We start from the raw sequence: 16941 nt of genomic DNA, 5'->3' as shown, positions 1-16941 counted from the left end.
AGTAAAGAGTACGGGAGGCCAAACCCAGCCTGTGGTCTGTTGCAGACAATAAAGTTTTATTGGCACACAGCCAGACTCACGGCTTACGTACATAGCATCTTTGACTACTTTTGTGCTATGGTGGCAGAACAGAGTGGGTGCAGCACAGGCTGTCTGCCTTGCAAAGCTGACAGTATTTACGACCTGTTCCTTTAGAGAAAGAGAGGACTGGCCTCTATTTTAAAAGAGGGAACTCGTAGGAGCTGGAGCGAAAGCTCATTGGTTAAAAGTACTAGCTGTTTCTCCAGAGGACCAGGGGTTTGAGTCTCAGCACCTACACGGTGGCTCACAACCATTTGTAACTCCAGTCCCAGGGGGTCCAACATCCTATTCTGTCTTCCACAGGTGTGTGGGACAAGGGCCAGGCATGGTGGCTTTTAATCTGAGCGCTCCACAGGCAGAGACAAGATCTCTGTGAGTTTGAGGCTAGTCTGGTCTACATAGTGAGTTCCAGGACAGCCAGGGCTACATAGAGCCTGGTCTCTACAGACACACGCCCCCCCCCCCAGATAGTTAACCCCCTAACCAGAGGCTGGGTGTAGTGACTCACACCTGCAAGTCCAGAATTGAGGAGCCTGAAGCAGTTTTAGGGTATCTAGGAAGAGTCTGTCTCAAAACAACAACAACAAAAGCCATCCTCTCCAAACCAGAAACAAACCCAAACAGACCAGACATAGGATAAAAATTCTGTTCATAATAAGCGGTTGAAGCCTATCTCTTTTGCCAGTACAAATGTAGACAAGAATACTTCCTTTTTCTTCTTCTTGTCTTTTGCTAAGAGACATGATCTGTGATTTCATTTAACAATCCTGAGAGGAAAATAGATCACTATAGACTTACCCAGATGGAAAACAAAAAGAATTCTCAGCTTCGGCTGGGCTTTTGATGGCGACAGCTGTCTCGGGAGGTTTCTCTCCTGGGCAGCTCACTGGACACTCACTGGTCTTAAATGAAACCACCTCTGTTCCCATGATGTCATGGGGGAATTACCCAAAAAGAGAGTCTTTGGAGCCAGAGGAGGCTGAGGTTTGGAGGGGGCGTGGCGTCGCCTTTCACTTGGCAATTTGGGGTAGTTCTTCAACTACCTTCTCTGCTGACGTTTGTGGACTCTTGATTCTGCCTAACTACTGTGTGTTGGCAAATAGGTCCTGAAGACACATTTCAGCACAGCCGACAATCCCAAGGCTCAGCCTTGTTGGTATGTTCCCCAAGTCCCTGTTGGCTCCGGGAGGTCTGAGATTTGGCCACAGGTTCTCGGGAGCACACAAGGACGTCCCCTCTTGAACTGGAGCGGCAAAGGACACATAGCCAAGAATCCATCAGCGTAGACCCCATTATACAAACAGTGAGCTCAGAAAAAGTTGACTCATGCGGGACTCTCAGGCTTGAGTAAGATCAGCTGCACTTTTCCTAATCCTTGCTGGCGGCTCTGGGTTTGGGTTCGGTGTGAGTTGGCACCTATGAAGCCAAGCTACCGTAGGCCTGGCTTTCAGGGAGGCAGGAATTCCTGGCCTTCTCTGAGAGCTGGGCGCCAGGATCCTCCAGCCACTGGCCAGCCCGTCTCTTCATTCCTTCAGCTGTCTTGCCCTTCCTGTAGCTGGAACTCTGTTTCTAGAGGCGATCCCAACTCATCCAGGCAAAGATGCTCCTGTCTGGCACATGGGCTGCTTTTTATTTATTTATATTCTTTCTGCTTCCATGATTTCACAACCCCTAGCAACCTTTCCAGATGTTTTCTCTTGTTGCTAGGGGTTGTAAAATCACAGAAGCAGAAAGATAAAAATAAGAGGGTAGCTAGAACCCATGAGACTGTCCCTCGCCTTCCCCACCGCTCCCCAGAAGTGAGGCCAGGGTTTGGTAGGTGTTTTGTATACTCCTAGGGCCAGCTTAGCCTGGGAAAAGCTTAAAAGCCATGGGCCTTTCTACTGGGCAGTGTAGCCACGCTTTGCTAGCCAGTGCTCTCCCTTGATTCCACTGGAATCTTGACTGGGCCATGCTGTGAAGCATCTGTCCCGGGGATACGTCTCTGTGCCCAGCACTGACTCCTCTCAGGAGAGCCCTTGACTAATTCTGGTGGGAGGGAGGATGGGCCTTTCAGCTTCCCTGACCCAGAAGAAATGTTGACAAGACCACAGGAAAGAGAACAGCCAAGGGCAGAAAGCCAGGTTTGGGTGGGGCTGTACTCACAAGCATTGTGGATGCTCATGAAGCTGGCCTTTCGGGGGAAATAAATCTAAGTGTCTGGATAGGTCAGGCTGTCCTGAGTAGAGGGAAGAGCCTTTTGAAAGTAGGTGTAACCCCATTGTAGTGGGAATTGGACCTAGGGCCAGGGAGCAGAGATACTACACCCTTTGGCTTTGGGCCAATGAATGATGGGACAGGGTGATATGGAGGGTGGGGCAAATAGAGATGTGAGAAGAGAGTGGACACTTTATGAGGCCTTTTCTTTTCTTTTCTTTCTTTCTTTCTTTCTTTTTTTTTTTTTTAAACTCTCACAGTGTAGTCAGTGCTGGCTCACAGTCTGGTTGAGCTCTCTTTGTTGAGTCAGTCCCCTGAGTGAAAGACCGGAGAAGCCAGGACACAGAGGACAATCCCATCAGTTGATGCTCATAGAAGGGCTCTACGGCTGGCTGCGGAATCTCTCCTGCCTAACACACAGAGGCTGGGCTGTGAATGGGGTCTCATCACAGAATGTCATCCCTGCCTGGCACTTGGGGCACGTGGGGCCATTGTTTGGGTCTCCGGTTGTTGCTCTTCTTGATGATCCTACCTAGTGTTGGTGCTAGGCTGGTGCTCCAGACAGGTCTTGCAGCATCTTCTCCACTCCACCCCTCTCACACAGTGTCTGTATCCTCATCCCACGTGAAGATGATGGAGAGGGAAAAGAACCAAGCCAACCAAACCAGAGAGGGGTGGGCTTCTTTTGAGGTGAGATACCTTGTCCTCCTCAGGGCCCAACTCTGGCCCTCACCTCTATTCAAGGCTGGTGGTCACCCATTTTCAGATTACAAGTTAAGAACCTCGTACGACAGGGCCAGTTAGGAACCCATGGCTGAGGACTGGAGACTCTTCTCTCTGCTTTACTGTTCTTTCGTTCCTTCAGTTCACCCTGCTAGATGAGTGCTCTGGAAATACTTGGATGTTCCAGGACAGTGGCTCCACTCCTGGAGTTCACAAGGCCCTCTGGTGTCTTGCTGAGACATACCGTGAATGAGTGGATAGCAGGGGCTCCTGGTGTTTCCAATACTCACCAGGAGAACCTCAGCATCAGCAACACCTTCTGTTCTTCTCCTTCTGCTCAGACCTCACGCATCATCCCGGTCCCTAGCAGCTCTTATCCAGCACCAGGTTGAAGAATACAAGGACACTAGGAGACCTTCAGGGAGCGTTTGTATGTATGAGAGCATCTTCATGCCAGGCATGGCCCTGGCCTGAGCCACCTGCAGCTAGCCTGAGGAACAGGGCTCTGAGCGGTGCCCTGGGATGAAAAGATGCTCACTGGAGGTGGAAGCTGGACCAGGGTTCCATGGACCAGGAGAGCTTACAAGGAAACTCACCTGTGCTCTTGGGCCCTATACGGGCTGCTTGGAAAAGAACATGGGGACTCACAGACACTCCCCTCAAGGGAGTCTCAAGCCTCCTTCCAGTTCTCAAGAAGAAGGGCCCATCAGAAGGTACTCTTAACCTGGAATATCAACCCTATTTTTTTTTTTTAAATGTCGAGTTTTTTTTAAAAGATTTATTTATTTATTACATATACAGTGTTCTGCCTGCATGTACACTTGCACACCAGAAGAGGGAACCAGATCTCATGATAGATGGTTATGAGCCACCATGTGGTTGCTGGGAATTGAACTCAGGACCTCTGGAAGAGCAGACGGTGCCCTTAACCGCTGAGCCATCACTCTAGCCCTTAACCCTATTTCTTTACCTTCTGGAATCTAAGTCATCTCTACCCTTGAAGTGTTGACACTGACTGCAGCTGAAGCTAAGACAGGACAGTGGTCTTCAAGGCCAGCCACGGCAGCCTCTGCTGCTTGTGAGCACACCCCTCCCTGGATCACCCAGTTAACCCTCCAGACATCCTCAATGGCGTCAGAGATGCCAGCTCTCTCACCACGGGAGCCTTTGACCTGCTGGTCCCCTCTGCCTGGAGCAGGCTTCCCAGGAAGTCACGTGCTCACCCCGTTCCCCACAAATTGTCTCGCGATGGAGCCATTTTTGGAGGTACTTCTCCTGCTTTCTGGCTTCCTGGCTCTTCATGTCCTTTTTCAACTCTCCACATGCTCTACATGGATAATGTTCCCTCTCATTCACTGTCCCCTGGCTGGGTGTGACTTCTCCCTGCAACTAAGTGGGTGTATCTCCTTGTGTTAAGGTTACGGTTTCAACACTCATCACCAGCCTGGTGCCTTGTGGATGCTCAGCATTTGTTGAGAGAATTCAGAAACCAGCTATACCCCAAAACAGCAATATTTCTCTTATGTCAGTAATCAGGTCCTAAGCCACTTGTGCCAGATACAGTGTGCATACGAGGGGTGCAGAGGTAACTCAGCCCTCTCCCCATCTCCCTTCTCAGAGTGAGACTTGCCTTCTTCCTACAGAAAACAGGAGGAAAGTCCAGGTCACCCCAGAAGGCCCCGACGTACAGTCAAGTGTTTCTGAGGAACCAAGCCTCCCCAGATTATCTGACTTCCAGGCAAGACTCTGGTTTGGGAGCCTATCCGGACATCAGGGTAGTAGGTCTGAGATGTGAAATCACTTTCCCGGGGCCTCAAGCCTCACTCTGTCAGACCAAGTAGAGAATCAGGGCTTGTATTTCATGCTGGCTGCAGGATCTTAGATCCTCACCTCAGAGCGACCACGTTGCAGTCAGAACTGCAAGCCATGTCACAGGGAGGCATGTGGCCTGGGAGCTCCCGGTAAGGGGGGGGGGCTGCTTCAGCTTGCAGCATTGTGCTGTTGCACACTACTGACTGTGGTCCCCTCCGCTCAGGAGGGCTCCATGACTGTCCTCCGCTGTCTTATTTTGTTGGGTTTCTATAGCTGTGACGAAACACAGAACCCGGAGGCAGCAGCTGAAGCTGAGTCCATGGAGGGGTGCTACTTACTGGTTTGCTCCACAATGGCTGTTTTTTTTAGTAGAACCTAGGACCACCAGCCCTGGGTGGACCCTCCCACATCAAACACTAATTAAGAAAACGCCTTACAGCTGACCCACAGCCCGATTTTATGGAGGCATCTTCTCATTGAGCCCCCACCCTCACTCAAATGACTTTAGTTTGTGTCAAGTTGAGATTAAAGTATACAGTGCACCCACCTGGCTGTCCCACTGTGGAGGCCACACAGGTGACACTGTGGAGAGGCAGTATCCCCAGGGGGCTCAGAACCCTGCCTCAGTTGTGTTTTAGTGTCATCTACAAAACAGCAGGCTTTCCTAGAGACTTGGGGGGGCTGCATGAACTGCAGACTGGGAAGTGGAATGTTGAGCTTCTTTTTAACCTAGTTCAAGACACCTGCTCTTGGGGCCTGGGGCAAAGAAAAAATCCGGGCAGCCCAAACTCTGGGTCTGCGGACACGGGTATATGCACCAGGGGTACTGGCCTATGCTCCTGGCTCTGAGAGCCTGGGATGGCCTCTAGCATGCTGTGTGGCCTTGGGAAAGGCCCCAGTCTCTTTTGTTTGGTAAAAACTTCTGCAAAAGTCAGTAGGCTGGAATGTGCTGCTTCCTTCATGGTTGGGAACAGATGTCAGGACTGAGGCTGCTAGAAGACCCTGAGGGGACTTTTCTTGCTTCTTCAGATCCTTGTGACAACCACCTTTTTCTCTCCTAGGCTCCTGGCACACTCTAGTATGTGTCCCCTCTTTCTCTTCAACTCTGAGCCCTCCTCCGTTTTGGAATGATTGACAGTTGTTTGACAGAGGGCCCACTCAGCTCCAGTGTAACCTCACTGCTGCTGGACAGCTTCTGTCTCGTTGGCACTGCCCTCTACGGCTTTCTAAGGCCCCTTTCCAGAGTCACACTCTGGAGATGTTCTCACTTCGAAAATTAACCTTCCATGTTACAGACAGAGAAACTGAGGCCAAAGCCAAGGGAAGGGAGAGGAGTGAAGTTGCCAGCCCAGGTCACGTGGGGATTTCTCCCACACCTGTTACTTCTCAGTGGGAAGCAGGGGAGGGAAGCCAGACACCATCAGTACTCAGGCATGCGATGTCTGAGATGGGCAAAGGGCGAGACGAAGATGAGTGACTCCTCGAAGTGGTGGGATGGGAGGAATCCGAGGTGACGGCTAATGGATCTGGGATTTCACTTTGGGATGACAAGGCCGTTGTGGAATTAAATAGCGGCGGTGATTGTGCAACTCTGTAAATGTCTGAAAGCGGGAGCAGGGGAAGTGTAGGGGCGTATGGATCACATCACAGCATGATTTGTGTGTGTGTGTCCATGTAAGATCACGTGCCTCTTTACGCTCAATGGGACTTCATCTCAACAAACCTGTCGTAAGTGGAAGGTGGTATGAGTGAGAGGTTTGTGTTCTGTGTCGATGCCAGTGGATGTCTGAGCCTAGTATCACAGCTCTGCAAGATGTTGCTTCCCCTAAGACTGTGATCATGGGGCCAACCCGGAGCTGTGGTGTCTCTGCCCAGTGCACAGAGAGACTCAGACATATCACTAGCCTGGGAGAAGATTCTGACTGGGCTGTCAAAGCCGGTGCCATCATAAAAGTTGAAAACGTCTAGGGAGCCGGGCATAGTAGCGCATGCCTTTAATCCCAGCACTTGGGAGGCAGAGGCAGGAGGATTGCTGTGAGTTCGAGGCCAGCCTGGTCTACAAAGGGAGTCCAGGACAGCCAAGGCTACACAGAGAAACCCTGTCTCGAAAAACAAACATAAAAACAAAAACAAGCAAACAAGAAAACGTCCAGGGAGGACGATTGTTAATAGGGGGCTACTGTGCCTATGAGGGTTCAAAGATAGGGGGCTACTGTGCCTATGAGGGTTCAAAGATAGGGGGCTACTGTGCCTATGAGGGTTCAAAGATAGGGGGCTACTGTGCCTATGAGGGTTCAAAGATGCAGCTTATTGTAGTGTGAGCGGGCTGGACCCTGCTATAGAGGCAATTTATGGGAGAAGCTTCCTGTATGGCCTCTCTGTGGTAGATCGGTGGGTTTCGCTGGCTAAGTCCTGTGCACCCCAGAGTCATTGGAGTTCCCTAGCACCCTTCTTAAGAACTGTGGACCCCAGATAGTCGCCAGCCTTGCTGGCTTCCATGGAGAGGGGTGAGGTCTGGTGCGGTTCTTAGCTCCGTATGAAATGCTCTCCATGGGTCTGCTTGACCTAGGCCTGACCTCAGCCAAGACCTGCAGACGTAAGTTTCCTGCCAACTCCTGACTACTGTTGCTCATCTATAACCCCCACATCCTCCCTGCATGTAGATAAGGAATCAGGGCTGCGTGAGCCTTGGCAGTGGCTAGCAAAGAGACAGAGGCACACACTGCAGAGTTCTATGAAGCAGAACCCTTACCTTCTGAAGTACGACGCTTGTGCTCAGTGGCTTCCTAAATCAGTGAGCCACCATCCACAGCCTCGCGTGAGTTCCTATGGGGCCACCTGGCATTCACTATCTGTGCACTTGGCCTTGACTGCCCCGGCCAGAGCAGCTAGATACAGAATTCCTGTTCTTGACTGGTTTCCTGAGGCCTACCAGGAACTCTCCTCATGGGCTCCTACTTTCTGGAGCCCACTCGAGAGGCCTATGTGGTGAGGGTAGGGTGGACAGCCCCACATCCAGATCTGACTGCTGTGATTCTAGCCCCAGCCCGTGGTTCTTTTCAGGATCATACACATAGTAAACGAATGCTTTGTCATGCTTACAGCTCAATCTGCTGGAGCTGGAATCTCCCTCAGGCACTTCAGACTCTGGCTACTGAGTGTGAGGTGTAGGCTGACAAGAGAAAGGTCACCTGAGGGGAAGTGGACCGTCTCCTGAGATCTGCCCAGGCAATCTGAGTCCACTGTAGCTGGGGGAGAGAATGAGTGGGACATAATGGATGAGCCAGCAGGGTACACAGAGACCAGATCACCAGGGGGCTTGCAAGCCATATATGAAGATGTAGCTTTATTATGAGAGGGGTGGGCCGTATAAAGGGTTTCCTTGCAGAGAATGTCCTCATCAACATCCGCCTCACCACCACCATATCCACCACCCTCCCCAACAGCTTCATTGCCAACCATCACCATCATTTCTGCCACGGCCGCCATTGCCACCGTCGTCACCATCACAGATGACGTGCAGCACGACACTGGTGTCGAGTGTACACTAGACACTGTCCTAAGCACTCTCCTGCGTGAACCCTGCCAGCAAACTCTCTTGATTGATTGCATTGCTCACCCCCATTTTATAGCTGACATAACACGGATAAGAGTCAAATGGGGGCCGAGGGCAGAGCCAGAGTGGGACCGTGCATCTCCCTGACTCTGAACCTGAGCTCCCGAGAGCTGGTCCTCATGATCACAGCCTCCTGGGACTGTGGTCTGGAAAAATGCTGTTGCTATAGCGCAGGGAACGAGAATCAGGAGATATCCAGCACTGGAGGTGAGACGCAGCAAGACATGATAGTTGGTTGTCAAAAGACTTAGGAAAGAGTAAGGGAGCAGAACTTGAAAGAGATGCTCATCCATTCGGATGAACAAGACGGGGGTACAGTAAACATTGAGCCCCAAGTTTCTGGAATGGACAGATGGCCATGTGACTAAGCTGGGCCATTTGTGGAGTCATGGAATGAAGCTTTGTTTGGTGAATGAATGAATGAATGAATGAATGAATGAAAGAAAACATGAAGAGTGGAAGTGGTACCTGAGTGAGATGCACAGAGATTCCCATCACCGGGGATATACGCACGATGGCTTTTCATCTTGATATTGTATAGCATGCTCTTGATTTGAGGTGAAGGTCAAATATAAGTATTTATAGAAATGGGCGATTGAACTTGGCCATCCCTGAAACTCTGCAATATGAGCATCTACTAGGGTTTCTATGGAGGAGAGTAGCATAAGGGAAAATACCCAAAATGCATTTTCTGAAAAAAAAAAATCTAATACTATTTGTTTAATATATTTAAGAGTGCATATTTCAACACACACTAATAAGCGTACAAATTGAGTGTTGTGTGTTGCCTCATCCCAGCCCCGCCACTTTCTAACTCCTAGGGTTACACAACCTCAAAAGCTTGGAGACTGTTGATCTTTTCCATGACAGAAGCTTCTGGAACTAAATGTGTCCCTTCATCTCCCAAGGCTTTTGATGGCCAGAGGCAGAAGAGCTCAGCGGCTCAGGAAGTGTGACACAGGCAGGCACTATGCCAAAGTCATCTGTTTATTCCAACGCACAGAGAGGTGTGTGTTTACACGGAGCGCTCCTCCCTCCTCGGCACTCCTCCCTCCTGAGCACTCCTCCCTCCTGAGCGCTCCTCCCTCCTCGGCACTCCAGCTATTTCCTCTTCACAGTACAAAGCTCTCTGCATCTTTCACTGGACCACGATTTTTCAACACACGGCACAAGGGGGCTTCCCTCATGCAGACCCATCAGCCACCCTGAGGAGCCCAGGCTGTGGCCAGCCACTGTGTTCCTCAAGCCCCTAGCCCACCAACTCCTCTTCTGAGGATGAGCCCCGCTTTTCATTCACAGTATGGGTGTGGCTGGGTCCACTCTAGCCCTGAATCCTGGCATGCAGGTCTTATGTCACCTGTTTCTTTCTGTCATGGGCTTTTTGCCACGTAAACTCTTCCTGGGCTCTAGCCTGGGCCAGAAACACCAGAAACCCCTGCTTGTTTCTCAGTCTCCATAGCTGCTGGGCTATTGCGTGGCCAGGTCCTAAGTGCCTTACTGTTGCAGGCTCTGTGGTGTGTTCCTCACATCTTCTTAGGGGCTTGACGGAGTGTTAGATACAGGGTCCAGTCAGCAATGACATTGTTATGGTTTGAGTCTGAAATGCCTCCTGTTGGAGAGCCTACTCCCTGACTGCTGGCTCTATTTTGTGGGGGGGGGGGGGGGCAAGGTGGTGAAAGAAGATCACTGGGGTCAGACTTTTGAAGATCATATCCTGCCCCTGGGTCCAGCTGTATCTTCTTTTACTGGTCCACCCTGATACAAACGGCCCCTGTCACGTGCTCTGCTTTCCCTCCTGCCCCTGCTATACTTGACTGAAACCTTTTTGACACTGAGACAAAATAAACCTTTTCTCTCCCTTAAGCGGCTCTGTCACAGATCTGAGGAAAGTAACTGATGTGGACACGTGGAAATACAAACTCCCATGGGAAGATTCTGGAACAGGAGTGTGGTGCCTGTCAACCGAGTCTCTGGCAGGATGGCTGGGGCAAGTGTCTCCACTGACACCTGAGCTCCCCCAAGGTCCCTGGAGTAGGTTCTAATGGGGAACGCACTGGCCCCGAAGCTACCTGGGAGCTTAGCTTCTCATCTCTCGTGAAAGATCTGTTCAATATGGAGGTGTGTTGTCTCCCTCAAGTTGTTTCTCAAGTCAGAGTTCCCTGGGCCTAGACAGCTCCGCCCACTCCAGCCACCACGCACAAGGCACTCTGTGACCATGTGGGGAGTGGGGTCAAGTGACCTTGGGTGGGTCAGCTGCTCTTTGGTAACGTCCACTGCTTTGTGAGCCACTCTCATATAAACCACTGATTGTCACCCCTTGGTCACTGAGACAGGGACCCTGTGAAGCAGCTTGGATTCCTCTGGATGAATGTGAAGTGTAGGTTTCCTGGGAAGATCCCATCAGAATTCTTTTTCTTATTGTGAAACCAACACTTGCTGTCTCCTGCCCTCCCCACCTACCTACCGTAGGCTTTATTGTGCGTGCATGGGGACGAGGCACTAGGAGGGGAATGTGGAAGGAAGTGAGGGTCTCAGACATCTGCTGGCAGATCCTGTGCCTTGCAACACTGCCTATTCCCCACAGAGTAGTTCCTGAGCCCGAGTGACTTTCTCTGTGCCAAGAGTCTTTGTGTGATGCATGTTTTGATGTCTATGTGTCCACGTGATGTGTGCTCTGATGTGTGTCCACGTGATGTGTGCTCTGATGCCTCACTTTCCAAAGCACAAGACCCCCTCACATTCAGCAGAGGAAGTGGAGGCAGGGGACAGGCCACTGTATTCGGGGCTACTGGGTCCTCTAGGCCGTATGCTTTCCTCTTCTCTTTCAGCTCCTTGCTCTGACAGACATACCGTCCACAGCCTTCTAGGGACTGCAAGGTCCTAGGCACTCTCCACTTAGGTTAGGGTTTCTGTAAGACAGATTGCACTGTGTGTTTCCTTACTCTTGTCCACAGTGTCCAAGGCCTTATATTCAGCAAGTGTTACAAAAGGGTTGGGGTTTTTCTTTAGGGCTGTCCACCTTGTCCACGGGCGAGAGAGCCACAGAATCCCAGTTTCTGGGTTCTTACTAGGGCTCTTCACAACTTAACTTTCAGAAGGACCAATAAATCTTAAACGAACGAAACTGGGAATTGAGGCAGCCAGGCCTCCTCTGCATGTAGCCACAGGGCCAAAGCTGGCAGCAGTTTTCCTGGAGAGCTGTACTTCCCCCAAAGGGAAGGAAGTGTGGTGACCCCCCCCTATCTGTTCCCCAGGACCCCTCCACTCATGGGGCTCTAGAGTACCAGCCAATAAGAAAAATCCTGCTGTGTTCCAGGGTACCTACCCACTCCTAACAGCATGCCCATTCCATGAGACAGGACTGAAATCATCTGCCTGTTTCCCAGGGGCTGCCTAGGATGCTTCAAGCTCCTCCCTGCACTCAGGCTGAGGAGCTCAGGTCCCACCAGTCCTCACACACTTGGCTGTAGTCCTGCCTGGTGGGCCTCTGTTCACTGTCTGTCCCCTGTCCAGTCCTGCAACTTGTGGATGTGGCGTTCCACTGAGATAGAGGTCCTCAGAGTCCCCAGGGAGCTCTCCGTCTGGATAGGTTCTCCCATGCAGCCTCCCCTCCGGCACACTGCCTGGTACACCTCTCGGGACTTTTTCCGGAAGCGCTTGCCCACGATCACATACACCAGCGGGTTGAGGCAGCTGTTGCTGTAGGCCACGTAGGAACTGATCTGCGTGATGATGTCCACCGAGGTCTGGGCCCAGCATCCTGAGAGGATGCCGAGACGCAGCAGCGTGTCCAGGAAGGTACTGATCTGGAAAGGCACCCAACACAGCACAAAGAGCCCCAGGACAGCCAGCACCAGGACAGTGGCCTTCCTCTCCGTCTGGACCTCCTTGAATTTCTTCATCTCATTGTTCCTCAGCACGCGCAGGATGTGCACCGTGCAGAAGGTGATGACGCTCAGGGGCAGGAGGAAGCCCACTAGATTTAGCAGCACGTTGGTGAACACTTCCCAGGTGTGGGACGGGTAGAGGATGACACAGGCTGTGACGTTGTAACCCTCTTCTCTGTAGTCCATCATGGTCCTGAACACCAGCATGGGTGAACTGAGAAGCAATGTACAGACCCAGATCACCAGGCTGTAGAGTTTGGCCCAGCGCACTCCACGCATCCGGCCCATGGACATGGTCTTCACCAGTGCCAAGTAGCGGTCAATACTCACAAGCATCAGGAAGCAAATGCTGCTGTAGAGGTTCATGTAGACCATGGTGTTCACCACGCGGCACAGCAACTCTCCGAACAGCCAGTCAAAGTTATTGGCGATGGTGATGGCCCAGAAGGGCAGTCCGCAGGCCAGGAGGAGGTCCGCGGCGGCCAGGTTGCCCAGGTAGATCTCTGCCACAGTGCAGCTGTTCTTATGCAGACAGAACACACTGAGAACGAAGATGTTCTCCAGTGCTGCCAGCAGGAAGAGGACCCAAAGGAAGGGGGCCTGGGTGGCATTGAGCCAGCTCCACCACTCGGGGTTCAGGCAGTTGTCCTCTGAAAGGGTCCTGTTGAGAGCAGACCCGAGGACTTGTGCGCTGATGTTGAACATTTCGATGCTGAAAGAAAGTGGAGAAAAGACAGTTGTACTTTCAGGCCTCAGGGGAAAGGGGGGAGGAGAGGGGAAAGAGAGGGGGAGGGAGGGGTGGGAAGGAAGGGGAAGGGGAAGGAGAAGAAAGGAGCACAGAAGGTGATGTGGACCAAAAAGTCCACCACTCAGCTAATGGCTCCCCCAGGGCAGCGAGGATGTGCAAGGTGGCGAGACTCCAGTTCCTCTGTGGGCAGCACTAGGGGACATTTGACTCTCCAGCCCACTGAGAGGCCCTCTGCTTGTAGAACCAAAGAGACATGACATTTCTTGGTCTGAGCTCTGTAAGACTCCTTCCCTGGGCTACACCAACAGTTGTGAGTCCCATGCCTGGATTCCTGAGGCTTCCATCATGAGATGATGTGTGCACTCCCTTCTCATGCCTCTTCCCTAAGGGACTGTCATCCTGTCAGCTTCTCAGAGCAGCCACGTCATGTCAGGTGGAGAGACTGAAGCCTGGGCCTCAAGACCACAACTGTTGCCCTGGACAACCTGTGTCTTCTGGCAGAGGGAGCACCTTACGCCCGTGTTCACTGGGCATGGAAGCAAAGCATGGCGGAGGTGAGTAGAGGTTGTGTGGGGAGAGGAACGGTGAGGCTTTGGACCAGTCCTCCTGGCTTCAAATCCTGGCTCTTTTATCTGTTAACTGCACGGTCTCAGACAGTTACTGAATGTCTCTGCACCCCCTAACCAGTGAAATGGGAATAATAATCAAAGCATGACTGTGAAGGTACATTAATGCCTAATGCACACCCGGGAGGCAAGCGTGACTAGCATGACACCTGAGAAGCGGGTGGTGGGAGAAGCGAAGTGAACCCTTCATCGAGAGATGCTGCTGGGCAGGGGAGAGGAAGCACTAGGCGGTATATGTGAGAAGGTTCTGTTCAATATCCTTGCATTTTCCAGGAAAAGCCTCAGAGTCTCTTTTGGGCTGGTGCCATGCTAGTGCCAGACTGGGGCCTGTGACTCATGGGTGATTCAGTTCCGACCCTGAGGTGTCTGGAGTCCTTTGGCTCCCATGCGGATAAGGAGGCCCATGGTCACCTGCTTTACTCCTAACAGCCATGGGCTCATGTGTGATGCATACTAGGTAGGTGGTGATTTCAGGAGGGCATAGATCCACCACCACCATCATCTCCATCACCACCATAATTATCACAATCATCACCTCCATCACCACCATCATTATCACAACCACCACCACTTCCATCACCAGCATCATTATCACAACCACCATCACCTCCATCACCACCACCACCATCTCCATCACCAACATCATTATCACAACCACCATCACCTCCATCACCACCACCATCATCATCATCACAACCATCATCACTTCCATCACCACCATCATTACCACAACCACCACCACCATCACCTCCATCACCAACATCATTATCACAACCACCATCACCTCCATCACCACCATCGTCAGGGGTCTGGTGGGTCCCAAAGGAGTTTTTAAAAGGCCTGAGGATGTGGGAGAGCAAAGCAGGCAAGGGTGGAGCCATGCCCCTTCTCAAGTCCATTTTGGGATCATGAAGGGTGAGATTAAAGCTTGGAAGGTGGTCTTGATAAGAGAGGGGTGAGTGGGCGATACAACAGGTGAGACTAGGTGAGAGAAGCCAAGCAGGGCTTCATTGTTTTGCCCCAGGGATGTTATGGATGGACCAAGGGGTTAAGATGTCTGCTCTGGAAAGATGCCTTTCTCCAAAAAAATTCTCTGATACAACTCCTGGAACGGAGACTCTAATTCTTCTTCCCAGGGGTGTGGGTGGGCTTAGTGACCTACTGACTGACCCACAGTGACTTTAATGACATGTGAATTCCTAGGTGTGGACTGGGACGCATTGCAACATCTTCCCAGCCTCACAGAGTGCTGGCTGTGGGAAGCCAGACACCCTTGGGTACAAGTGGATTTGTCAAACCCAGTGTAGCCTGCATTGTCTCTGCTCCCATGGTGTGGTCTTTTCCAGCTGAGCCCAGCATTATGAAGCAGGGTTAGGGTGCCTGCAGGCTGCCCTGCACCCTGACTCGTGGAATAGGCAGCTTCTTTTGGAATATTCCAGATGCCTTCATTCCAACCCTTTGCCCTAATTCTGTAGACATAGAGAGCCCATGTTCGTAGCAGCAGCTTGGGGGTGCTAGAGACTCAAGCAATGCCATTGGAGTGATCATTCCATGGGCTAGCACTCTGAAAAACCGCAGGAGTACCAGGAGCATCAGGAGCTATGGGGACAGTTCTCCGTGGCCTGCTGGGGCAGTAGGTTAGGATGCTGTTCCACCAGCATCGGTCCCTCAGGATGGAGGCCCGGTCTCCTGGCTCTACTCTGGCTCGTTTCCCCCAAGCCTTCCCCTAATGTCCTGTCCTCCAGCCGATGTCATTTCCATGGTGACGACGACTTAGACTTCACCGATCTGTTGGGCACTGCTGCCAAAGTTTGATTCTTTTACCTTCTTTTCCAAGTTTGTGTTTTCGGACAGCTCACCTGTGATGATGTGTCCTCATGTCCTCCCCGAGTCCCACAAAAGCCTACCATGAGGACTAAGACTGAAAGCATTGGTCTTGAGGCCTAACGGGAAGTGCCCCTTTGACCATGGTCCACACAGGATGCTGCCATCCTGGAGACCTAAGTGATCATGAACAGAAGATCCCTTGACTTACCCCAAAGAGGCCGTGGTGGGCACGGGGTCCTCATGCACAGATAGGAGCATGGGTCGCTTCCAAGAATAGGGCATTTGGACTCAGGACAAAGATGAGTGAGGCTCCTGGGAAGCAGAGCAGAAAACACTGTTAGCTGTGATGGTCAAAACACACATCTCTGGACTGGAGAGATGACTCAAGTGGTTAAGAGCACGGGATGCTCTTACAGAAGACCTGGGTTCAATTCCCAGCACCCACATGGTAGTTCACAACTGACTGTGACTCCAGTTCCAGGGGATCTGACATCTATTTCTGGCCTCCAAGACACCAGACACACATGTGGTATGTAGACATACACATAAAAAAATAATCACACCCTCCATGAGCACACAAGATGGAGTCTAGGGCCTTCTCTGGACAAATAAATACTTAACCCATGCTGCATGCAGATGCACATGCTGCATGCAGGTGCACATGGTAAGTGCAGGTGCACATGGTGAGTGCAGGTACATATGGTGAGTGCAGGTGCACATGCTGAGTGCAGGTGCACATGCTGAATACAGGTGCACATGGTGAGTGCAGGTACACATGGTGAATGCAGGTGCACAGGCTGAGTGCAGGTGCATATGCTGGGTGCAGGTGCAGGGTCTACACTCAGGCTGTGGAAAAGAGAGGTGCCAGTCAAAGAGTCACTAAGGCTCGCCCATCCAACATCAAAGACAAGGCCAATAGCTTGGCTGTGTCTCCAGATGGCTCATATGAGAAGGCTGGCTCTTATAAAAGGTGATATTAGAGTTCAGTCTGAACTGTCCCTCACAGGCTCATGCTTTGAACACTTGGTCTCAAGGGGTGGAGCTAATTTGCCATGCCATGAACCTTTAGGGGGTCACTAGGTGCAGTCTTCTTGAAGGTCTGGTGCACCCCTGGTTCTGAGTCACTCTCTGCTTCCTGTCTCCACAATGTGAGGAGCCTCATCCCAGCCACATGCTCTCAGTACCATGAACTCTATGTACCACACTGTCCCTACCACCACAGACCGAACCCCCCGAAACTGTGAGTTTACACAACCCTTTCTCCCATTCACTTGTTTCTGTTACGGGTTTTAGCCTATCTGGCCTTCACACTCTGTCCAAGGACTCCATGTGACAGGGCAGTGCTGCCTGGGAGGTGTGCAGGAAGCTGGGGTGCGTGCATTTATTTGTGGGTGTGTGTGTGTGCAGATGCGTATGGGTGTGCCA

The 16941-nt window shown here is 51.6% G+C and overlaps 1 protein-coding gene across 1 annotated transcript; it reads right to left on the bottom strand.

Annotated features, from left to right (window-relative positions):
* Positions 1-11249: 11249 nt before the first annotated feature.
* Bdkrb2 (bradykinin receptor B2) lies at positions 11250-15824 on the bottom strand. The gene is made up of 2 exons (XM_051151008.1): positions 15725-15824; positions 11250-13027 (listed from the first exon to the last, which is right to left on the bottom strand). The coding sequence occupies exons 1-2, from the start codon at positions 15796-15798 to the stop codon at positions 11920-11922; spliced, it is 1182 nt and encodes a 393-aa protein (XP_051006965.1). The 5' UTR covers positions 15799-15824; the 3' UTR covers positions 11250-11919.
* Positions 15825-16941: the final 1117 nt, after the last annotated feature.

This window comes from Acomys russatus, chromosome 1 (genome assembly GCF_903995435.1).
Source record: "Acomys russatus chromosome 1, mAcoRus1.1, whole genome shotgun sequence".
Classification (NCBI taxonomy): Eukaryota; Metazoa; Chordata; class Mammalia; order Rodentia; family Muridae; genus Acomys; species Acomys russatus.
This window is presented reverse-complemented; position numbering and strand designations above follow the sequence as displayed.

What these genes read in the sequence shown, in the direction of transcription:
- Bdkrb2 (XM_051151008.1), bottom strand. Translation starts at nt 15,798, where the DNA reads ATGCCCTATTCTTGGAAGCGACCCATGCTCCTATCTGTGCATGAGGAC. An exon ending in CCCACCACGGCCTCTTTGGG is followed by an intron (nt 13,028 to 15,724) that starts GTAAGTCAAGGG and finishes ACTTTCTTTCAG; the next exon opens with CATCGAAATGTTCAACATCA.